A 25,838-nucleotide genomic window follows, 5' to 3' on the forward strand; every position below is an offset into this window, starting at 1 on the left:
GCCGACATGTCCTAAAAATGAAGTCCGAGTTTGAAATATATGCTCCTGTGCGCTCCTCTTCCTACTTGGCGCACCGGCTTCTCGTGCACACAAGAGGCTGAGACCAGGCTGAGCCGCCGAATCCCTCGGAACATCATAAAAGCCATTTTCAACGGTTATCTGGTGAAAGATTAACTATGGCTACTGGAGGAAATAATATGACTGGTATAGGTGCGAACATTAAACACTTTTTGAAAAAAATATTATGATAAAATATTTTTATATATTTATAATTCTGCAAATATTACGATAAACTCACAGCTATTTCGCGGCCCGGCACCAGTAACACCAATAACAAAATAATTACTATGGGGCGCATGTCAGTGCAGAAAATATCAAACTCAAGCAAAGAACATTAAGTATCTACTGTAGCCTAAGTATTAATGTTTAGCACCTTTCTATCCCTGGATTTAAATAAGACAACCTGTATCTAATCCTGTTGGAGTTGTTCTGCTGCAGTAAACAAGCCTCTTATCTAACAGTGGATCATTCTTTCAAAGCTGGTTTCTCTATTAGACTAGTCATGCAGTACTTATATCCTTTTTGTGCAACCCACTTTCACTTCTTTTCATACACAATGGGGTGCTCTCTGATCCTCTCTATCATTCTACCCACTGACATTATATAACATCAAATCAGATCATACCTAAAAAGAATCATACTCAATACCTATATTGTATGCCAGTGTTCAATGACTTTAACAACACCATATTTTAAGCACACACATGCGGTACTCAACATTTTTAAAACAAAGAAACAGTCGCTTAATTATATTTACGTTAGATTATCTGGCATTCAAAAAGTTTATTTCACACAAAAACCTTTCATTTAGTGGAATATATTTGTTGAATTGACATGTTTTTTAAATGATATCCTTGCATACATCCATCCTTTGGTTCATTTGTCGATGAAAACTTCCACAGTGCTTTGACAAGACTTATTCCATCTTTTCTGGCATAAAATGTAAGCAATTACAGTAACACTTCTCAAGCTTTTGCTTTTCTGAATGTGCCAATTCTGCCCCCATGATTAACTGTAAGCGCAGGGAATATTTCTTTCACTGCCCTATACAAATCTTCAAAATCCTGGTTCACCGTGATGTCCTAGAGAGAGTGATACAGAAAAGCAGTGAATAAGTTTGAAAGGGAGAATATTTGCAGAAAGTCTCATGAAGATGGAGGTGGTGAGTTACCGAGAAGTATATTGCTTCCATGGCTGAATCTGGGTTTTCTTGTACAGACTTGAGGATGGTAAAGCACCCAGCATTCTGGATGGGGTTCCTACCCATCTGGCCAAAGACAAACATTAATAATGTGAGAAAATTGCAATAGTGCAATGATTAACACCAAACATCTAAAAATAATCCTCCTATAGCCATATGAGGAATAGTTAAGCATTTTGGGAAACAGACCGATTACCCAAAACCGCAGTTCTGCCAATAGCTGGTTACAAAGATCAATCCTACTGTATACGCACGCCGAAGTTGAAATGCTCAACTTTACCCAACTCGAAAAAAAAAAAAAAAAATGTTAACAATAAACATGTTTGGTCTCGTTAGATAATTTCATAATTTGATGATGGCCTGAGCGTTAACATTCAGAGCCAACCACATTGAGCTTCACAACAACTTTTAGTAAAGTATGGGTGGCGTCACAGAGACTGCGTCTGCGCATTTTCCAAAAAGGTCAAACTATTCCTTTAAAAAATGTCCAACAAATTACAAAATCAAATCGTGCACTATCTACATTCAGCTGGTCATGGCGTGACTTCTACTTCAGACTTGTTTATTCTTACCCCAACTACATTTTCAATTTAGGAGTGCACATGTCATCAACAATAAATGCTTAAACTGTAACTCAATATCAATGTATTTATTCACCACAACTTTACAATTCCTAACTTGTTTTAGGCAGTCGAAGTAAGTCCTTGTGGCGCTGACATTAAAACAAATACAGTGATCCAGTTATTTAGCCCATTTTATCCACTGATGCCCCCCATTGCCTTGCCTTTGAAGCTAGAATCAATCTTTTAACAGCTTACATTCAGGGATTTGATTGTCTTGTTTACTTTGAGGCCCATGGCTAGGTGGATAGCTCCTTCAGGGGGTATTCGGTTGTTACTGTGGCGAGAATTGTTTGAGAGAAGAAATAAAGTGTTAGAGTGTGAGGAAAGCAATCATAAAGTGTTGTTTTTTCCCAGAAATGGCATTATTCATCCATGTACAGATTCTGAAGTGCACACATGATCTGGAAATCTGTGAGGCATGTTTTGTTTTGCTTCAGATGTTAAGAGAAAGGCAAAAGAAACTCAATTACCTCGACTATGTTAACGCTTACAGTCTCACTTTAAGAAAAAATGTCACCAGTGTTTAAAATTTGACAGTAAAACTGCAAATCTGATACAGCAGGTGGGCCTTATTAGGAGTCTCATGGAGGATATTTTGTATTAGTTTGGCCTCACAGTAAGCTACAGACCAGCATTTGATCTGATTCATGATACGAATGACCTAAACTGAATTTGTAACTCAGAGCGAGCATAAAATAATCTGATTACCAGATACTCATACCTCACATTCAACTCCTCCAGAACGATGTTTTCTTTCAGAGCCTTTCCTAAAGCACTGGCTCCTTCTTTACCAAGGCCATTGAATGACAGATCCACTGTCCTTAGGCAAATGTTTCCCTAAAAACAGAAATAATCGTTTGTAAAGCCCCTGTCACACTGTCCCGAAATTGACACCAGATGGACACACGATAAAGGAAATGTTCAAATTCGGCTCTGATCGTAACAACATCGGGCCATTCGTGAGGGCATCTTAAGCCATCGTATGACCGCAGTTGTATGTCTTAAATGTAATTTAGGTTAACTTCCTGTTTTATTTAGATGCTTTTATTTTGAAGGCGAGTTTACACTGTTGACAGGAAGTTGCTGTTGCTATGGAAAAAACATGACGGAGATAAGTAATATCTTCTAATCTACATATAAAGACGGAGAAAGTAAAGAATAAAGTGTATGTTTAAATGTTAGCACCCCCCGAAGAGGCACAAGCTCTTACGTTGAGTCTGGCTAAATCATAAGTAAAGTCTACGTGTGTGGTTCGGGTGCCATCGTGTGGCCTTCTGTAGGCATCGTACTTGCTTTGGCTGTTGCTTGGCTGTTGACCAACTTCGGGGCCATCTTCGTGCGAAATTCACAATTCCATATTTGTGTGTCCATCTGGTGTCAATTTCGGGACAGTGTGCTTAAAGTAAGCATTTAAATGCAATCACAAGAAATACTTGAACGACTTCTCTGATGTGATCAACTGAGTGAGGACCAAAGGAAGACTTTAATTTAGAGTGGGGGTGCAGAAGTATTGATCCTGATGTAATCAGTCTCTCAGGAACTAAATCAATCACACCCGTCAGTGCAGCTTACTGATCCGGGTCCTCTTTACCTCCTTGATCATTAAGATAGGACGAACCACTTACAGGGTTCCTGCGGGGTCTTATGATAAAATGATGGAATTTGAAAGGTACTTCTGTGTTGCGATCACGTCAATGTGTTTTGGGGGAAATGTTGAGAGGGGTCTGCCTGCAGGCCTTCACTCTCAGGACAGTTCCGGTATAGGCTCCACTCTCAGGACACCTCCACTCTCAGTACAGGAAGTGACGATTCTGACAAACAGGTTTTTTCCCCCGCCCCCCGAAGGACTCGTCTGATTGAAGTTTTCAAATCACAATGGAGACTCATCACGGAGGTCCACTCACCATGCACTTTCGGTTGGCCTTGGTCAAGCCCTTTTTACCCCCCCAGCCTGGTTCTCGTAAAGTTTTTTTTTTTTGCACAAATGACACCATGGAGGAATCTAACAGGAGTTGACAGGGGACTCTGCCCGCCTCATGAGTGCCTATTTTCAGACACTTTTTTTCACTTTTCCCCCTATTTTCCCCAGTTCTATTCATTTTTAATTATTATTTTTTTGACTATTTCACCTGGTTCCTTCCACCGGGGACACTGCCCGGTCTCTGGTGTCCCCCACGGCCTGTGTCCAGCCGTTTCCCCCCCCCACTCATCGACATATTAACGGATTTTGACAATTTTTGTTGCATTTTTCTCCTCTCCTCTCACTGATCGAATGGCAAACGCGACCCACCATCGGAGGGCCTCTGCCGGCTCGGCCTAGTGCCGGTGCTCTGGCGGTCGGTTCCTCCGAACTGCGGGTTCGCCGGGAGGTTTTGCTGCGGCGGGCAGAGTCCCCTGTCAACTCCCGTTACATTCCTCCAAAGTGCATGGTGAGCGGACTCATCACCTCCGTGATGAGTCTCCATTGTGATTTGAAAACTTCAATCAGACGAGTCCTTCGGGGGGCGGGCAAAAAAACGTGTTCGTCATAATCGTCACTTCCTGTACTGAGAGTGGAGCCTACACCGGAACTGTCCTGAGAGTGGAGGCCTGCAGGCAGGCTCCCATGGAGAGGTCCGGGCTGCAAAGTAACCAGTACGGCAATAGCCTTTCAGTTCCCTCCAACAATTTGTATTGAAATAAATCAACATGGAACCAGTAATCATTAACTTTGTTTCCCCCGGCCCCTTATCGGAGAACACCCAGCTAGTAACCTAGCAACCAAGCTTCAACTAGCGGCAGTCAGAAATTAGGTATCTTCTAATCTACTTACAAATAAATATGTGGAAGTGTAAGTTCAACCGTAGGGGGACGTTTTAGAAGCCCGCTGCACCTTTTACAAACAAAATTAGCGTTTGTTTTGCTAATGCAGCGTTAGCTAGTGCAGCTACTCCCGCAACAACACCGGGGGACCTCCGGGCGACGTTTGAGTCTACGTCAACCCTAAAAGCGGAGGTGCTGTGGATGCTAAACGCTGTATCTAAACACCTATACAACAGCATGAAGACAGCAGAGCTCTGACTGTAGCTCTTGTCACTCACTCACACACACACACAATTTTTTTGTCTAACACGCTAACACAGTTCTGTGTACTGTTATACTCAGTGGCGGCTGGTGGAAAATATTTTTGGTGGGGATATGGAAATAGGGACCAAACCATACTAGGGCAGTCCGGGGGGATCATCCCCCGGAAGACATTTTTGAGAAATGACCCCTTAAATTATGACTTCTTTCTGACAAAATCAGATATACTCACGACTGTTTCCACTCGGACTTTAATATAGCTACACCATTGTTTGGTTTCCATGGTAGCGTGTCTCTTTAGCAGCGCGCGCAACTCAAAGTTTGAGAGGGTGAGGAAGATGAAAACTGAACAAGAATCGACAACTCCACTCTCTGCTCACTCTTTTCCTGTAAAACACAGGTCCAGCCCACACATATGATCCATGGTGCTACACAGGCATTGCCCTTACAACTACAATAAGCATGTAAATGTTAATCTACAGCTCCGGCGATCCACTAGCACCAGAGTCTCCACCTGCAGACGGAGCCATCCTCGACAACTACTGTAGCGTCACCTTGGATACGAGTCCAAACAACTCACAGACACACAGGCCAGGGCGCTGACAGGGCGCCCTTTGAGCATCAGATCTGACGACGCTGATTGGCTGAAATTATGTTTCGGCGGCATAGTATACAGATAGCAACAGTCAGCTTGTTGGCTGCTGCTGCTCTGGCTGAGGGCTCCTTTCTACCGCCCGGACGAGAGAGGGTAATGATACACGCTGTGGCCAGGCAGGAAACATGTGACTTATCAGTAACTTTAGACATTGTAAAACAATTTTAAACGAGATTTTATTGTAGACTATACATTTTACTAATACTGTCACAATTATCGCGTTAACGGCGGTAATACATTTTTTGAATTAATTGCGTTAAAATATTTAACGCATTTAACGCATGTGCAGAATGGCCCGCCCCATACTTCCCACCAGTGGCAGCGCCAGGGTATGGCTGGGGTAGGCTACACCCATACCAAGAAATGGCTTAGCCCCACTATGAAAAATGATGTTAAAGTAAGCAAAATAAAGTCTTCCAACTCGCGCGGAGTAAATTGCACAGACAGCAGTTAGTAAGATTGATTTCAGTAGCCACTTGTCTGGAAATACCGAAGACTAGAAACGGTTTTGAAAACTTTTGTCACGTAGTGATCGTCTTCTCAATAGAACATCTTTGATAATGTATTCTGGCCAATCAGAATCAAGATAACGGCGTGGTATTGTTGCAGGAAGTCCCGACGGAGCATACTTTTGCTGTAGTACAGGGGTGCACATAACTGGGACCTCATTTATAAAGGGATATACGCTCAAAATATGGCGTACGCCAGTTTCTACGCAATGTTTGCGATTTATAAAATACTAACTTGACGGGAAAACGTGCCGTCCTCCACGCAAACTCTAACCCATGCGTACGCACTAAGCACAAAAAACGGGAGAGACGAGAAACTGCAACACCGTTGGCAGAAGGAAGAATGGAGAGAAATATGTGGAAATAATACCATAAATAAAACGTTACCTCTCATTTATCATATATGAAGAATTCATTTTCAAACATTGATTAAAGCCAATCTTAAAATGATTTAACAAACGCCTGTTTGATACTCCTCAGTGCACACAAAAACATAACTTGGAGAAATAAATAAATACGGATATGTTATTTAAAAACCACCGCGAATATGTTGTGTTAATGTTATGAAATGTTTTCTTATAAATGATGCGGTAAGCAGGAGGACAGAATTACGTCTAAACTGAGGCCGTTTAGACGTAATTGCTCGTAAAACACAGGAGGTATGGAAACTAAGAACACCATATATGGTACATTGTACAGCGAATATAACACAACACATTAGTTGTATTTCCTTTAACTGGTGGATATAGAGTTGCTGCGGGGAGGGGGGGGGGGTTGAGATGCACAGGTTGCAGCGGAGACGCTGCGCACAGCTGATCGACAGCTGGGACACAAACCACAAAATACAAAAACATAATTCAGATCCAGTCGTCATGACTCCACTCCGGAGGGATTCCCTGATCATTTCTTACAGTTTCTCATCAAGGGGGTGTCTCCTGTCCCCGGTACAAGCACACTGCCTGAGGAAGGCTATGTGTATTGTTTTTGTCATTTGCCTTTTTCGGACCACTTATTTATTTATTTTGGTGACAATCCGACCTCCATGCTGCTACTCTGGTTCAAACTGCATCCACCAAACAATATGATTGATCTCGATCACCCCAAAATAACCAAAATCTTGCACGGTGTGAGATGTATTTTTTAGCTGTTCTGTCGTCATTTCCTGCGATCTTCTTCATAAAGTCAGTCAAAATGAATGAATGAATGGGCGTTTCTTTGACTATTTATAGGCAAATATGGGCGTTACGTGAAGCCCGCAAAAGCTGCACCGCATTTCGAGTCGATTGTGATTTATAAAGGGAAACCGGCGTAGGAAGTGCTGTACGCACTTTCCTCGCCAGTAGGCCTACGCAATGTTTGGTGAATCGGAAAATGTCGGAACATTTCTGTACCTATTTTTTGGATTTCTACTACGTAAACAACCTTCCCACGTGAATCCTACGCACGGCGTTATAAATGAGGCCAACCATAGAGGCTACAACGTTAGTTAGTCATAGTACTGTACTTGACCCTTTAGCTTTAGCCGTGTTCGTGGTGATTGTGCCTTTTAGGGAATATTGTTACAAATACCAGACAATTAAAATGTCGTGCTGTGCGCTTGAATGTACTAACAAAACTTCCAAGAAGTCTAAAATGATAATATTATACATGTTAACCCCGTTCGCAGGTGTTTGTGTGCTTGGTAGCTTAGCTTGTTACTTATTAGCCAGCTAAGGACGTAACCCTTTATGCATACATATACATTTTAGTTTATGATTCAGCCTTGGGTAAGACTTTTATAGTCTATGGCTATGACGCCCATAATGCTAAACAGGAGCAAATGTTAATAGGGGACCCAATTATCCCAGTGGTGGCCGCCGGAGCTAACGGAGCCGCAGGGGCCTAGCTCCAGCCGGTGTTGCAGTATAACTTGAGTCATGACAACTGGCGACATTCTATTATTTTCGTCATAGGAATCCGGGGCGTGTACATTGAGGACCCATTGTTGACTTACCAGGAAATAAACATGTCGATCGCCTCGTTTGTCGTTTACGTTCATCTTTTGCTATATCTGCCTTCCTACGATCACTTTGATGCACATTCAGTACTCGTATCGTATGTGAGGTTGTGGGTGAGAGGTGGATATCGTGACGCTTACAGGGAGGTATCGAACATTACAAAGTAGGTGACTGTGTGGATGCCTGTTCAAAACATAGCAAACTTGAATAAATCATTTAAATTATATATTTGTGTCCGACTTTCATTTGTACATCGTTCTTAATGTGATGTATAGTAGCTTTGATAGCTGTCCATACCTTCAGATAGCCTAAAAGTAAAACACAAGTTGTTTATTCACAGCCCGAACGCTCATCGAGATGACTGGATCACTCATGACAAGTTGTGATCAGCTCCGATTAAATTGTGATATCAATTCTGTAGCTATTCTCCAGGGAGCACGTTTTTTTTAATGAAATACCTGTATCCCTCTCATCACAACAAGACTCTGTGCTGGAAAAACAATTAAATACATGAAAATAACCTTGATGCATCGGAATGAAACACACAAACTATCTTCCGTGGCTATACTGATATGTCACAGTAACGGTCAACCACAGAAAAGTAAGTCCAGTGGGGCACAAGTTGAATACATATATAACATTTGTACATTGTTCTTAATGTGATCTGTATAGTAGCTTTGATAGCGGTCCATACCTTCAGACAGCCTAAAAGTAAAACACAAGTTGTTTATTCGCAGCCCGAAAGCAGCAACGAGATGACTGGATCATCTGCAGTGTTGGGCAAGTTACTTCCAAATTGTAATACAATTACTTATTACTGTCTTTTTTAAGTAATAGCCTACGTTACATTACAATTAGGGCCGGGACTTTAACGCGTTAATTAAGATTAATTAATTACACAAAAATTAACGCATTTTAATCGCACTTATTTTTGCACCGCGGAACGTTTCTCACTGGATGAGTTTCAGGCGTACCGATTATACTGGAGCACCAACTAACGTTCATGACTTCAGACAACAACAAACCACAGTGAACAACAGTGGGAAATGTTGTTTTAAAAAACGGACGGATGGAAGCGTCGATAAGAGCACGGTTGTGTGCAAATTATGCAAAAAGGAATTCGCATATCACCGCAGCACATCAAGCCTCAAGTATCACCTCAATGCAAAACATATAGCAGCTAGCGTGGAAGCTAGCGTGGACGTTAGCCTCTTTTATCGCGTTCACACCAAAAAGAGCCGGTACTAAAATTAATTCATGAGAACCTTTTTACCCCCACGAAAGTCCCTGCTAGAGAGCAGAGAGCTGCTAGAGAGCAGGGACTTTCGTACGGCTCTCTTGTGAGAAAAGAGCTATATTTCTGATTGGCTGGGCGGATTGCAAACCACGCCCCGTAAAACTCCCAAAAAGTTTTGTGAAGCCGCCATTTTATTATCCTCGCATTAGCATTATTAGCATTAGCCCAGCGCAGAAACGCAGAGAGACTAACTTATGGCAACACAAAATAAAACATGGGAGCGGTGGAGATGAGGAGGTGTCGGTGTTCTGGCGATTTACTCGGAAGGCTTCAGTAGAAGCTGCTGGGACTCCCAGCAGCTTCTACTGAAGCCAGTCCCCAACGCCGGGGACTTTGGTGGTTTGCGGCCTGCCAGTAAACCCAAAGCAGAAGAAGAAGAAGTGACGTCAGCGGCTTCATTTGCCTAATCCAAGAGTTCTCATGAACTAAATTCTCATGAACCTTTGTGGAAAAAGTACTGCGGTGTGAATGCGCCTAATGGTATACTAAAATCCATGTGAAAAAAAATTGCTTCTCACTGTTCTTAGGTCAAATATTTATATGTGATTAAAAATGCGATTAATTTCGATTAATTAATTACAAAGCCTCTAATTAATTAGATTAATTTTTTTAATCGAGTCCCGACCCTAATTACAATATTACTGTCTCTGAAATTTAATGAGTTACACTACTTTTATATTAGCCTACTTTTGCGTTACTTTACCAAAAGAGCATCAGGACTGTTTGAGGCATATGATAGCTATGTGATTAACATGATGATTCAGCCTCTATGGAGATAGACATATGACAAGCATGATCATTTCTGACGTGGAGCTAATCTGAAGTAAACATTGAATACTGCTTTCTATTCCTCCATCTTGTGACTGTGTAACTCCCTCTCTTGGATATCAGCATGAAGGACACTGCTCAGGAACTACTTGATGCTCTGTATGTGACGACTACTTCCATTCTGGAGAGGATCACAGATACATGGGTCCTGAGGTTGAAGCTCAAGCCCGTGACGAGTGAGATTGTTCTATCAATTTCCAATGAAGGTTATTCTGAAACATAACTATCGCTGTTATCTTTCCTTCTATAACGGTAATGTAGGCCAAGAAAAACTTTGCATTGCATAATATTTAAACTTACATTCAGGCACTATAAATGAAGCCAAAAATATGTCAAGTTGGGGCTTAGCCCACCAAAAAGTGCATAGTTGCAATTTAGGCAGTTAAGCATTTTATATCAGTGGGTCCTAATGGTGCAACACGGAAGGCAGAATTGCTAAGACACAGGTGTCACATGAAATGTAAATGTTCTGGAAAGTTCCTTATACAGCTTCAGCCTTTTTTATCTCATGAAGTCCCTAAGTGACACACCCTGAACAGTCTGGTGGGTCATTATGGGCTCAGAACAGTCTCATAATACACACATGCACACAGAAGGATTCACACTTGTATTTCATGATCCGCAAAAGGATTCACACTTGTATTTCCGGATCCACACTTGTGTTTTTTAATGCACACACAAATGTGTTCCGTTTCATACATGTAAATAAAATCCAAATACAGAAAAAACTTTTACATGTGTATTTTTGATCCTCACATATTTGTTTTCCGTTTAAAACCTCTGCACCTGCAAACACAAACCACTTTCTGTGCACGGATCGCTGTGCATTCGTGTGTGGGTTTTTTGAGACTCCCCTGATGCTCACCCGATTCGTACTTGTAATTTGTTCTATCTATAGCCAATCAGATGTCTCCTTCATTCTAAGCCAATCACATGAGCGCGCCCCCACGAGGGTATGATTTATTGCGTTCATGACACTTCATATACGCATTTTGCGTATTCAGCTCGCTAAACACAGGGCGGAGCTACAGGTGATCATGCAGAGCTGCGTGTCTCCGTCAGACTCAGTAGCTGATCTGATCTCTCTCTCGCGTCCGGTTACACTTCACTCGCGTTTATGTCCATATCGATCAGATCCAGCTCTCCTGATCGGCCTTTATAGAGAGCACCGATCAAACTATTAAGAGTGAATATCGGCCGATAATGACCGGCGGGGCTCCCCCCGTTGACAGTTCACTGGCTAGCACTGGCTTCGTAGTGCACTGATCGATTAGGCTAAGCTAACTTGTAGCTGCTCCCTCCACACTCACAACAACTTCATGCAGACATAAATAAAGCAGCTGTATTCGCCATACAGGAAACACACATTTAAAACGGTTTTGCCTGCCGTTTTTGTGTAGCATTCATCAATGGTTCGGAAAGTGGCGCTGTACCTTAATAATATAACTTTAGGCTTGTATTTGCGTGCATTTCCTGTTAGGAAAGTGGCAATGTAGTGAGAGTGGACTGGAGGTGTCCTGACATTAGCGCCTGCAGGCAGGCTCCATGGACCTGTCAGCTCCCGACTGCGCAAAATGCGTATATGAAGCGCTACGTCATGAACGCAAGAAATCTACCCTCATGGGGGCGCGCTCATGTGATTGGCTTAGAATTGAGGAGACATCTGATTGGCTATAGATAGAAAAAATTACAAGTACGAATCGGCTGACCGTCAGGGGAGTCTAAAAAAACCCACACACGAATGCACAGCGATCCGTGCACAGAAAGCGGGTTGTGTTTGCAGGTATTGCGGTTTTAAACGGAAAACAAATATGTGTGGATCAAAAATACATATGTAAAACTTTTTTCTGTATTTGGATTTTATTTACATGTATGAAACGGACCACATTTGTGTGTGCATTGAAACACACAAGTGTGGATCCGGAAATACAAGTGTGAATCCTTTTGCGGATCATGAAATACAAGTGTGAATCCTTCTGTGTGCATGTGTGTATTATGAGACTGTTCTGAGCCCATAGGTCATGGTCCTTGCCATTTGCTTTTGTGTTCCCATAACAACATGTCCAAGATGTCCATGTGCCAGGCTAACACATGTGACAGAACTACCTACATTTGGAAAGGTTTTTTGTTGCTAAAGTTAACATTCAAGCCATTTAAGAATAAAAATGCTTACATGTCATTTGTTAAACATTAAGCTGTCTTCGGCTCTTTTCGGCTGTAACAAATTTAAATGTCCCCTCTGTGGGACGAATAAAGGTATTCTGATTACATTTAACCTGTTGTGGAAACATTTCTTGATTAAATTGATATGAAACAAATGCCATAAATATTGCTGTGACACTGGTGTCACATCGGGACTTTAGCCCTAAACATTCGTAGTAAACCCGGAGTGACATATATGCACAATTAGAAATAAGATTATGATCTGGTCAGTTAATTTAGCTGATTCAATTATATTTAGTTAACATATTCTTTATTCTTCAATTCAAAGTATGTTCAAACAAATGTAAACCAAAAAATCATCCTCGTTAATGAAGTTATAAATAAGAGTTACTTTACCATTGAAGCGCAGATATTTGACACTAGGGGGGGTTACTTGTCAGAAATGTGTTCTAGGTGGTCTATTTAGTCAAAATGACGTTCCCCTTAATTTCCCCAAAAGTAGAAATGGGTCCGGGTTCTTATGGGTTAAACGTATAGGCTTAAAGGCATAATAGAACTACTGTATATATATTCAACGTGTGCCCCGCTGGACTTCCGTTTCTGTGGTTGACCGTTACTGTGACATATCACTATAGCCACGGAAGATAGTTTGTGTGTTTCATTCCCATGCATCAAGGTTATTTTCATGTAGCCTAATTGTTTTTCCTGCACAGTATAGAGTATTGTTGTGATGAGAGGGATACAGGTATTTCATAAAAAAACGTGCTCCCTGGAGAATATAGCTACAGAATTTATATCACAATTTAATCACAATCAGCTGATCACAACTTGTCATGAGTGATCCAGTCATCTCGATGAGCGTTCGGGCTGTGAATAAACAACTTGTGTTTTACTTTTAGGCTGTCTGAAGGTATGGACAGCTATCAAAGCTACTATACATCACATTAAGAACGATGTACAAATGAAAGTCGGACACAAATATATAATTTAAATGATTTATTCAAGTTTGCTATGTTTTGAACAGGCATCCACACAGTCACCTACTTTGTAATGTTCGATACCTCCCTGTAAGCGTCACGATATCCACCTCTCACCCACAACCTCACATACGAGTACTGAATGTGCATCAAAGTGATCGTAGGAAGGCAGATATAGCAAAAGATGAACGTAAACGACAAACGAGGCGATCGACATGTTTATTTCCTGGTAAATCAACAATGGGTCCTCAATGTACACGCCCCGGATTCCTATGACGAAAATAATAGAATGTCGCCAGTTGTCATGACTCAATTTATACTGCAACACCGGCGTCCTGGAGCTAGCCCCCTGCGGCTCCATTAGGTCCGGGCGGTGGAATCCGTCTTTTCTTAACGTGTGAATGACAAGCATTAAGAATAACAAAATATAGCTAATTCTCTTACAGATTGTCTCATTTGATTATGAATGTAACGTTTATATAGGGGAACTACACTGTTAGCAGTAACTTGGTATGCATGTATTTCATGTTGGCTTAGCTTCTTACCCCCAAAACACACCAGGAGCGTCTGCGCCGCGTTACGTTGCGGCTGCGCCACGCTGCGACCTCCTCCTGCGACAACACACACCAGACGCGTTTCAAAACGTTGCGGAAGCGGAGCGTCGTGTGCGCAGCCTCGCAGTTGTTGTTGATTTTGGAATATTTCCTGGACATTTGTACTTCTACAAGTAAGTAGGCTATACGTAGTTAAATGGTTTATGTTTGTGTCTGTTTAAATCGTGTTTATTGTTGTTATTTCCTATTTTGTTGTGTTGTAGACTACAGACACAGTTAATAATAATTGTAATATTCCAGTTATAAACGACATGAATCAAAGATGTGTTGCTGTATTTTAGTGGTAAAAAAATATGCATTCATCATCATAATTATTCTATATATATATATCATTTACAGTGCCTGTAAACCGGAGGAGAACGCTCGCATGTATTCTCCTACTTGAAAGACTACGGGGGGATGGGGGGAGGAGTTTACCTTACGGCTGCGCCGCGGCAAAAATAGGATTCATCCTAATTTTAGAGAAGCGCTGCGCCGAGCCGCTTCTGGGACGCGTCTGAGCCGTAACACGGCGCGTGTGGTGTAACCCCCAAAACACACCAGGAGCGTCTGCGTCGTGTTACGGCCGCGCCGCGGCGGTCGTAAGGATCGCGGCCACTCTAGTCAATGGGTGCTATTACACCACACGCGCCACGTTACGGCTCAGACGCGTCCCAGAAGCGGCAACAACAACTGCGAGGCTGCACACACGACGCTCCGCTTACGCAACGTTTTGAAACGCGTCTGGTGTGTGTTGACGCAGGAGGAGGTCGCAGCGTGGCGCAGCCGCAACGTAACACGGCGCAGACGCTCCTGGTGTGTTTTGGGGGGTAATAGCACCAGTCTATGAATAGCACCCATTGACTAGAGTGGCCGCGATCCTTACGACCGCCGCGGCGCGGCCGTAACACGACGCAGACGCTCCTGGTGTGTTTTGGGGGTCAGCCTGAGCTAGCTCTGTTTACTTCCAGTTCGGAGGCAGCAGGTCCCGCCTCGGCTCCGCCTCTTTGGCCTTATTTGGAGCAGGCGGGATTAGACTCTGACGTTGCTGTCAAGCCGTTAGTGGCCGACTCCGCCTACTAAGGGTGTGGTGTTAGCTCTCGGCAACTCTGCAGAATCCTATGGGTGACGTCACGGACACTACATCCATTTATATATACAGTCTACGCAGCAACCCTATATCCACCAGTTAAAGGAAATACAACTGTGTTGTGTTATATTAGCTGTACAATTTACCACATATGGTGTTCTTAGCTTCCATACCTCCTGTGTTTTACGAGCGACTTATCAAGTCTTGGCAAACGGCATAAAACACGATTAAACATGATAGTATATAAAACCATGCTCGTATCACAACCTATAGAAATGCAAAACGGCGTCAGTTTAGACGTAATTCTGTCCTCCTGCTTACCGCATCATTTATGAGAAAACATTTCATAACATTAACACAACATATTCGAGGTGGTTTTCAATAACATATCCGTATTTATTTATTTCTCCAAGTTATGTTTTTGTGTGCACTGAGGAGTCTCAAACAGGCGTTTGTTAAATCATTTTAAGATTGGCTTTAATCAATTTGTGAAAATGAATTCTTCATATATGATAAATGAGAGGTAACATTTTATTTATGGTATTATTTCCACATATTTCTCTCCATTCTTCCTTCTGCCAACGGTGTCGCAGTTTCTCGTCTCTCCAGTTTTTGTGCTTAGTGCGTACGCATGGGTTAGAGTTTGCGTGGAGGACGGCACATTTTCCCGTCAAGTTAGTATTTTATAAATCGGAAACATTGCGTAGAAACTGGCGTACGCCATTTTTTGAGGGTATATCCCTTTATAAATGAGGCCACAGGGGGCTGTTTCAGAAATAGGATGAGCGAGTTAGCCTGGCATGCTCAAGTAGCATTAATCAACCGGCATCATGAAAAGACTTAGACATTATAAACACATTCTTAAATGGTGTCATCAGAGTATATCATGATTTTGTTCTTACAGTTACTGTACCACATTTCAGATTCTGGTTTTGGAAATCCTCTATCCCAAACATTGGCCATATAGCCAATTGACCATTTGCTGTAAGAACAAAAGGCCTTGCATAACAAAAACCACATTAGCAAATATTGACTTATACAAAATGTATGCATTAATTCAGAGTGCTTTTCATTAGCAATGTTCTTAATTTGAATTGTATTATAATTGAATTCATATGAATATTTATTGTATTGCTTCATATGATACAAGTTCACAGAACTGTCCTGGTTTTACCTCACACATTATTACCTGAAGACCACCTTTTGCTTGAATGAGTTAAAGAAAAGAAAAACTAATATGGTGTTCAAACTTTAAACCTCCAGGTGGATTACCCCTAGGCCATTAGCCAATATCGCAGCTCCTCTCCCTCGGATGCAGTTCCAGGCCAGATTTAGTGATCTCAACCCTGTGTTCTCTGACAGAGCCTGTCCCATGCTCTGCCCTTAAAGGAGAGGACAAAATAAGAAGGAATAATGTCAGTATGACAAATTAAAGGAAACATTTTTTCCATTGTAAAACCAAGAAAATAGCTAAAAACCTTGGTAACGTACAAGGGCTTGTTCTGAATTAATATAAACAACTCAGCTTCAAGCCTTTGGGACAATTTCTCAAATAGGTGCAATCTGAATTTGGAAAAAATATACACATCCAGACAGGTGGAGGGGAACATAAATCTCAATGATGGATATTTTAGACATGTTACTGGTCAGAAAGCATAATCAGAAGTACTTCAAATCAAACTCAGACTTCATGCTTAAACTCATCTTATCTCCAGATGGTAGATTCCACTGAGATGGTATGATTGTGTGTCTCATGGTCTAAAAGCACAAGTCTGTGAGGATCCTAAAAATAATGATCATCATCATTTCACTAAATGTAGCTCAAGAATAAGAATGGGCACAACACTTAGTGGATCATAACCAATGGATACGCTCAAAACGTGCTTGATCGAAAATGAAATAGAACCATAGCATGAATTCTCAGAGTGTTTTATTGGTGCACTTTCTTCTATATGGAAGAGTGCACTCAAAAAGCATGAGGATGTCCTTTGATATTTAACACAATTGGATATTTCGGGATGAATCATAGCAGCAATGAAAAATGGTGGTGCACCTTTTCCTCATTCAGATTTATTTTCAATTAAAGACGCTCATTGCTTCCTGGTCTGACATTCTCCCACAAGGTGCCTGTCACAAAGCTCATCCAAATGGTAATTACACAATTAAAAGGGGTTTTAATCCAGGCGAAATGTTCTTGACCTTTGAATGCCAAAGTCTGCTGCGGCCTGCTGCCCTACTTGCGTACCATGCTGCGAATGGATCTGGCCCTTCCTACATCCAGGACATGGTTAAACTGTACACCCCAGCACGTGCACTCCGCTCTGCATCAACCAAACGGCTCGCTGCACCCTCGCTGCAAAGGGGACCCAAGTTCCCATCAGCAAAAACACGTGGGTTTGCTATCCTGGCTCTAAAATGGTAGAATGAGCTCCCCCCATTGACATCAGGACAGCAGATAGCTTACACACCTTCCGGCGCAGACTGAAAACTCATCTCTTTCGACTCCACTTCGAGCGATAGAACTATTAACAAAGCACTTATATACTAATAAAGGACTGGCTTATCTAAAGCCAGTTGAGTAGCACTTGAAATGTTTTTGCTCTATGAAGCCTGATGTACTTATGATTCTGTTTTCCTCAAGTTTGTATTTTGTTTGTCGAACGCACTTATTGTAAGTCGCTTTGGATAAAAGCGTCAGCTAAATGCAATGTAATGTAATGTCCTGTGCATGCTTCCAAATGTTTTTTCAATGATCTAATAATAGGAGATACTAGATATTGCCTTAATTAAAGATATTCTGCACTCATAGCAAATGGTCAATTTATAGAGCTCTAATGTTTATTCAAATGGTTGGTAAATCAACTGAATTCATAGAGGGAGAGCCTGCCCTACAAGGTGAGGGTGGTGAGGGAAATGACCATTCACACACATTTACACACCATGTTAGGTCAATTTGAACTAAAGCCAATATTACATTACATGTAATTTTGTTAGACGCTTTTATCCAAAGCGACTTACATACATTCAGTACTGTGGTCAATCCCCACAGGAGCAATTTGGGGTGAAGTGTCTTGCCCAGGAACACAACGACATGCTGACTGCAGTGGGACTCGAACTTGCTAGCCCCTGAGCCACAGCCTCCCATATATTAAAGTAACATACTTACATAATGTTGTATTAAACTTTGAGCATTAATCTCCATCCCATGCAAGACTTTTGGGATTAATCAGAACTACCTGAAGTGTTAAACGGTCCATATGGGTGTAACGTTTGATTGTCCACATGCTTGATTCCATACTTTTGGCCCAGCACTCCTCTTTCATGTCCTTTGCTTTTTCAATGATCACCCATATCATTTATGGGTCCCAAATGTATTTCAAATTACCTTTATGCTAAGTATCTGAAATACAGATGGGATCCATGGGTAGAGTTACATTCCTTGAAAGACTAAGTGCTCACAGAATATATGTGACCTTTACAATAAAGAACTAATTGTTGTTCTACCTGCTTGCTCTCCCAGAGCGTTGTGGCTGAGGTCGAGTTGCTGCAGCCGAGAGTTGGTGATCAGAGCTGGGCCGAGGTGTTCAACGGACCGGTCTGTGAAATGGTTTCCCGACAGATTGAGGTTCAACAGGGTGCTGTTCTCCTTTAGCATACTAGCTATGGCTCCGGCCCCATGATCCCCAAGGCTGTTGTCGGAGAGGTCCACCTCTGTGATGACACACAAGTAGACAGGTTATGATGCAATAGGCCAGTGGAAACAACAGTACCTGGCAGGTGAAGCTGATGTGTTTCCAATTGCAAAGAGGGAATGACCGACATAGGGGAAGTAGGGTAGGTTTTTTTTCACAATTCTGTAATGTTTTATCGATTTATACTGTAGAGTGGTTGTTACAAGTTTGATAGTTTATCTTGCATATATCAGATATTGCATTTATCAGGCTCATTGGAATATATCACACCCTTTACACCAACAGCTTGAGTGCAACATATCAATTAAATTATGTCACTCTTAAATTAAGTCTCTCCTAATTCATCTAGCCTTTTTTGATTATTTGATTAAAATCTTAGTGGTTCAAAACTTTTTATGAAGCACCATCAGAAATCTTAAATTTGTTCAATACGTTGGTATACCTGTAAAATCAATGATTTCTAATCTCTAACCTTTCAGAGTTATCAATTGTTTTGTATGCCTGCATTTGAAATGCAAAAATAATGTGTGTGGGCAAATGTCTGCTACTGCATCAGCAAAATATATATTGGCAACTTGTTTTTTATTTAGGTTTTTGAGGTTTTATGTTGCCTATATGCATACAATTACCTCTGGAATTTGAATAGTGGTTTGTACAGTAGTACCCAGTAATTTATCATTTCCTGAACTGTAGGATGATAAGATTTACACCTAAACCTAAAATGTAATTAAAGCCAGTTGAGTAGCACTTGAAATGTTTTTGCTCTATGAAGCCTGATGTACTTATATGATTCTGTTTTCTTCAAGTTTGTATTTTGTTGGTCGAACGCACTTATTGTAAGTCGCTTTGGATAAAAGCGTCAGCTAAATGCAATGTAATAATTAAACTAAATAATGTAATACAACTTCCTGACTGATTTTATGGATGATTTGACATTAGTGTAATAATTAGTAAAAGTATTGTTTTCTTACAAGAAATGTGACATTTGCAAAGTTTAACAAAAATGAACCTGCACACACCCATGCTGATTGCTTGTTGTGCAAGGATCCTTCATTAGAGCAAAGTGGACCTTAGATAAGACACCATCAGTTGATTGCTAACGTCACACGAAGCGTTCTCAAATCTTTATTGTCATTTGAGTCAACAGTGATTCTTATTGAAAATAGTGTATCCATCGTTTTGCCTGATCTTATGACATATCCTGTATTACAAAAGTGTTTCAAAAATTGAATTGGAAGTTAATTTACTTTTACTCATGTTGGGGGGATCTAAAGACACATTTTCTAGTTTTAATGTAGGTCCTGACCAAAAAGCTTGATCATCACTGCCTAAACTTCCCAAAAAACAATGACCTATACCAGGAAATAAAATAAAAAATCTCAAAATTGGTATTACAGTATCAGGCGAAACGTTTTTAGTTTATTGGTCAAACTATAGGATTATATCAAGTTGCAATCATGTATAATAGGTCCAAAAGTTCAGACGAAATGACATTTTCAGGAAATTATTTCATTATTGGGATTTACATAATGTATGAAAAACAATGTAAAAAAAAATAATACCACCCCGAAGAACCTGCGTGCCTCACAGTAGTAATTCTCAATTGATCCCTCCCCAGGTTCCTGAACTGCACGAATATGACACATGTACCCCAGATATCATGGCTTATAATTGGGGTGACAATGGCACATGAGTGGGAGTGAGGGTGGCATTCTGCTTGAAAAATATGAGGCAGGCTGAGGAAAAAGGGAGAGATAATGTGAGGATGCTTGAGTGCCCAGCAAAACCACCTGTAATGTAACAATTTTCCTTTAACATCTCGGCGATAGCAGCTCCGCCCATTCCTTCCATCCAATTATCTCGCAGGTTCAGCCTCAGTATTGAAGTGTTGGTTACCAGGGGAACTGCCAGTGCTTTGGTGCCCTGCAAACACACAACCACCCCCCCCATCACCACCCCTTAAAGTAAAATTCCTCACTGCAGTACATTTTCTTATCAGTATTCCAGTTAGAAGAGCAGATTATGCAGGTGGGCAGAGAGCGAGAGAGGGGGGGGGGGGGATATTAAACCTGTGTGAAACAAATGAAGCAGAAGGGACCTGTGTGGAGGCGTGGGTCAGAAATGAAGCTCGCAAAACATGAAAATTATAGTTTCCAGCACGGCTAATGAGAACGTTGGCTGCATGGAGCTAAACTAAAAGCTCCTCCAGAGAATAGTGTGTCGAAATGCATGCAGAGTATCTTTCTCTTAGATTTCAGAAGTGTTGGGGAAATATTTTCCAAGGCCCATAACTTTGACCCAGTTTATCAGTTCATACTGTCCTGACTGAGCACACGCACCTGAAACCTTGGCTGCTGTGCTCTCAGTGTTTTGTCTCCCTGTTCCTGCCTGTTGTTGTCAGCTGATAGAGGTGTTATGATTCTGTCTTGTTATGCAGCATGTTGATGATTCTCTCTGAACTAGCTAAATACACGGGTCTGGGGTAGAGTTCTTCAGAATTGACGTGGCAACTCTACCGTGAAGTCAGAACCTCTGACTCTTGGACTTATGATGTGAATGCTCCGGCTGAAGCTCCAAATAAACCCATCAGTGTTTGCCATCAAAGCTCTCCCCGTGTCTCCTTTGAGTCGGTGACTCCTCCTGCATTGCTACACAGAAGTTTCCCCCACAAGAAGCATATCAGTCTGCAAGACATTTTAACAAATAACCTTTGGCAGTTGCACTTTGTTACTTTACTTCTCTCTGCAATGGACAGGTCAGACTTATTTGAAATCCAATTGAATCTGTCTGAATGATGTCGCTGAGGCAGAAACCGCGGGAAACGGCTTGTTGAGGAATGGATTTACTTTCACAACTTTGATTTACAGCGTGATGGACCAGTAGAAGCATGTAAAATGTCAAACTGTGTTTCTAAGAGCTCCAGGCAATGCCTTTTTTACACGTGTAGAGCAAGTACTCTCCCCTCAGTCGGAGTTATACAACAATTTTACTTTGATTTACTGCTAAAAATACAGGTGAATTTCAGATATTTTGGTCTAAAATTAGGCTATCGAGAATATAAAAACGTCTCAAAAGCTTGTTTTGTTTATGTTTCTCTGTATTTTATTGCAAAAAGTAAATAATGCATTGTTTTGCATGTACTTAACCATCCGGTATCATTCGATTGGACTACGCAAATTAGTTATTCGAGACAAAAATGTCCACTGCAAAATGCTTTGATAAAAACATTATATTAAAAGGTTTTTTTCACAACCTTTTTGGGTTCAATCTTTAAAGCAACTTCCGCCCTAATAGAAAATACCAAAAATGTAATCATTTTCAGGATTTTAACCCTTTCAATACCATTTTGAATACATGAAACCGCTGTTTTTTTTCATGATGAAAACAGAAAAAATGTGTTATTTTCCAAAAAATACATATCTGGGGACTGGCTCTTTTTTTTTTATAACAGTCTTGGATATGTCAAAGATTAGCAACAAAATGGAATTTTTTGCATTATTAGTTTTTGCACAAAATCAGATTGAACAAAAAAGTTACAAATTAGTCATTCGGGGAAAAAATGTCCACTTCCAAAAACTGCTCTAAAATGACAACACACTCTCACTCCCTAAGCGTCCAATAACGACGTTTGGTCAGTGTCCATGGCGTCCAGTTGTGACGCTCCTAGGCTCCTTCAGCGTCATAATGTGACGCAAATAGCTTTCAACTGATTGCAATGTATTCCCATCTGCGGCGGTATTTGACGCTCATGGAAGCACGGCATTCGTTTGTGTCGGCGGCCCTTAAAGGCAATGTGAGCGTCCATTCCCATTGGATAACGGAGAATTGTACACCCGGAAGTAAGTATTCCCCTTACTGTCGATTGATTTTACAGTGATATCTGCACTACTCATCGACTAAAAAACACCAGATTATCCTTGTTAATTACACAACATTGATTGGTTTAAATTGTGTGCAATGCTTTTGTATTTTTCCCCTTCGATTCGGAGAAACAAATATTTTTTCGGAGTAAAGGATGGCAGAAGACACTACACTACCCAGAATCCCCAGCTATCGATTGGACTACACCATGTGCTCTGTTTGACAAACCCGTTTTTTTCACCATTCATTCCAATGGCTGGCGTCTATGTCACGTGATCTTCAAATTTCTCCCTGCAGAAAAATAAAACATGGCCGAACTTCGTTTTATTCTCGGTGGAAAATGCCTATTTTAAAGTTAGTTTGGCCATTAAAATGCGTTTTGATGTCATTTGATGCGAGAAATATGAGTTGTTATTTCAGATTATGTGTGCAGTGGATGTACATGATCTTTAGTTTGCTAATTATTATGAAGATTACTTCAGGAAATCGCGACGTTTTCATTTTTACCAAGGTGGTTGCTAGGGACGCTGCTATCGATATTATTTCTGTTATGTTGTGTAACTGTTTAATGGTGTTATCTTTATTGCTACCCCCTTCCCCGTCAATGTATAGTGTTGTTCCACAGCGAAAACATATTAGTTTAACAAAATCCGCATCTAAAGATACGTTATTTTCCCCTGTGCAATTCCAGTCTCACATCTCACAGCACATCGTCATTAACAAATACCGGAAACAGACCGAAAACGTTTTTAAAAAATAAAATAATACTTTATTCCGAGTGTGCTTGATTTTCTCTTTGAAAGTCATCACATAACGGCATTGTAATACACGGTTCGGCTGCATTAAATATTACATATCTGCCGTAGTTCGCTATTTATAGAGCCCTGATGAGAAGACTTCTAGACAAACATGAGGAACTGAAAACGTGACGTGGGTCATAAATATATCAGCAATTAAACAACATCTTACATTTATTTTCACACAATACGTCTCCTTGCAGTATCAACACTAATTCGGCTGACTTTTATATTTGATCCAATTGGTAGATAGGCTGTATTTACACCATAAAGGTGCACAGCTGATATAAAGGGACACCTAGTGGTTAAAGCATTGTTGAATTTCATTATTTTTATTATTAGATATTAATAGGATCCCTATAAAGTATATTCATTACTCGTTATTCTCTACTAATAGTTCACTAAAGACTGTATATAATTACTATTTTGCACATCCCTTTCAAGATTTCAAGATTTTCTAAGGTTTATTGACATATCATATAGGCCTACACAACTATGGTGTAGTTCTGCATTGAATGAAAAACTTGGGTCGCAGGTTCCTCAATAGCGCATTACAAGACATCTATCAATATTTGTGCATACCTCCAGCAATGTTAACTATGTTGAAGCACTTATTTTAACTGATATTATACATCATGTATTATACTCTTATAAGATGTATGTAGATATTTCATCTCCGGCCTTGTCAGGTATTGAACAATCAATACATAAAGAACACATAATTGTTAAATATAAAACACAGAATTTGTGTGATTATACTAAATGATTTACAAATAAACACCACTGCATAATGTACAACTGTAACACATGCTGATGTAACGCAAATGTTTCCAACCTGGGATCAATAAATCTTATCTTAAGCTGATCGATGGCTACTGCCATATTTGCAAAATGTGCCTCTGAACCTTGACAAGTGCATATTTCAGGCTTATCAATTAATGTAATGTAATGTAATGTTATCTATTAACAACAGGAGGGGTCAAAAACATAAGACCAGCTGTTAAATAAAGCTCTTCTGACCTTAGCTGGCATGTGTGTATATATATATATATATATTAATGCTGCCCATTATGGGCACAAGCAATTTTCACCCATTTATTAATTATATGTTTTACATTTGAGTGTTTCCTATCCCCTAAACCTCCAAGGATGTACACAGTTTAATACTGGCAACTTCTTATTATGGGAAATACGAAAACGTCTTTTAAAACTACAACTCCCAGTAGAGACGTGCCATAGATAGAGAGCATGTTGCGAAACAGAATAGCCAGCATGTGTAGTTCTGGGGACGGGGTGGGGGAGGGGGGGACGCGGTGGACCCGTTCAAATCCAGTTTTGGACAGTCTGACGTGGTTCCATCCCATTTCAAGTGCTGTTCGAGAATCGGCGTAACCCTCGGAGCACACTCACCAATCACAGAGCTTGAGGACTATCACGGGGTTTGTCAAACAGAGCACATGGTGTAGTCCAAACGATAGCTGGGGATTCTGGGTAGTGTAGTGTTTTCTGCCATCCTTTACTCAGAAAAAATATTTGTTTCTCCGAATCGAAGGGGAAAAATACAAAAGCATTGCACACAATTTAAACCAATCAATGTTGTGTAATTAACAAGGATAATCTGGTGTTTTTTAGTCGATGAGTAGTGCAGATATCACTGTAAAATCAATCGACAGTAAGAGGAATACTTACTTCCGGGTGTACAATTATCCGTTATCCAATGGGAATGGACGCTCACATTGCCTTTAAGGGCAGCCGACACAAACGAATGCCGTGCTTCCCTGAGCGTCAAATACCGCCGCAGATGGGAATACATTGCAATCAGTTGAACGCTATTTGCGTCACTTTATGACGCTGAAGGAGCCTAGGAGCGTCACAACTGGACGCCACGGACACTGACCAAACGTCGTTATTGGACGCTTAGGGAGTGAGAGTGTGTTGAAAATGACAACAGATTAATATTTTTAAAAAGTTTTTGGGGTTAAATCTTTCAATCAACTTCAGTCCTGATCAAAAATACCAAATGTTAAATTATGTTCAGGATTTTAACAAGGCAGTTCTTTTCCATATAATGAATGTTGGGGGGGGGGTCGGCTTTTTTATCACAGTCTTGGATATGTCAAAGATTAGCAACAACATTGATTTTGGTGGATAATTAGTTTTTGCACAGAATCAGATTAAACAAAAAAGTCACTCATTAGCCACTCACGGACAAAAATGTCCCATCCACTCCCATTATAACCACATATTTTGATCTCTCCGCCATACATATCTAATCATGCATTTTGTAATGTCAGGGTTTTATATTGAAGGAAAATAGTTCAATTTGTCCTTTTTACTCTATATCACCAGATGTGACATTTTACTATTGAATTACATGCTTGTCATTTCTTGGTTTATTTGCCTGTTGTATAATGGGGCCCTGCCAGCCATTG

The 25,838-nt window shown here is 40.8% G+C and overlaps 1 protein-coding gene across 5 annotated transcripts in view; it reads right to left on the reverse strand.

Moving 5' to 3' along the window:
* Positions 1-804: 804 nt before the first annotated feature.
* Positions 805-25,838, reverse strand: part of lrrc74b (leucine rich repeat containing 74B) — a 33,210-nt gene continuing 8,176 nt past the window's right edge. For 2 of the 5 annotated variants that reach the window (XM_034225210.1, XM_034225212.1), the window contains exons 4-10: positions 20,539-20,671; positions 18,561-18,767; positions 16,329-16,438; positions 2,606-2,721; positions 2,080-2,158; positions 1,232-1,327; positions 805-1,142 (exon numbers count right to left, since the gene is read on the reverse strand). In XM_034225210.1, the coding sequence (XP_034081101.1) occupies positions 1,026-1,142; positions 1,232-1,327; positions 2,080-2,158; positions 2,606-2,721; positions 16,329-16,438; positions 18,561-18,767; positions 20,539-20,671 (858 nt within the window). In that variant the 3' untranslated portion in view covers positions 805-1,025. The remainder of the gene's footprint in view (positions 1,143-1,231; positions 1,328-2,079; positions 2,159-2,605; positions 2,722-16,328; positions 16,439-18,560; positions 18,768-20,538; positions 20,672-25,838) is intronic. The other 3 variants (XM_034225213.1, XM_034225214.1, XM_034225215.1) reach the window with 3 other exon arrangements.

The sequence above is a fragment of the Gymnodraco acuticeps genome, unplaced genomic scaffold, assembly GCF_902827175.1.
Source record: "Gymnodraco acuticeps unplaced genomic scaffold, fGymAcu1.1, whole genome shotgun sequence".
Lineage (NCBI taxonomy): Eukaryota > Metazoa > Chordata > Actinopteri > Perciformes > Bathydraconidae > Gymnodraco > Gymnodraco acuticeps.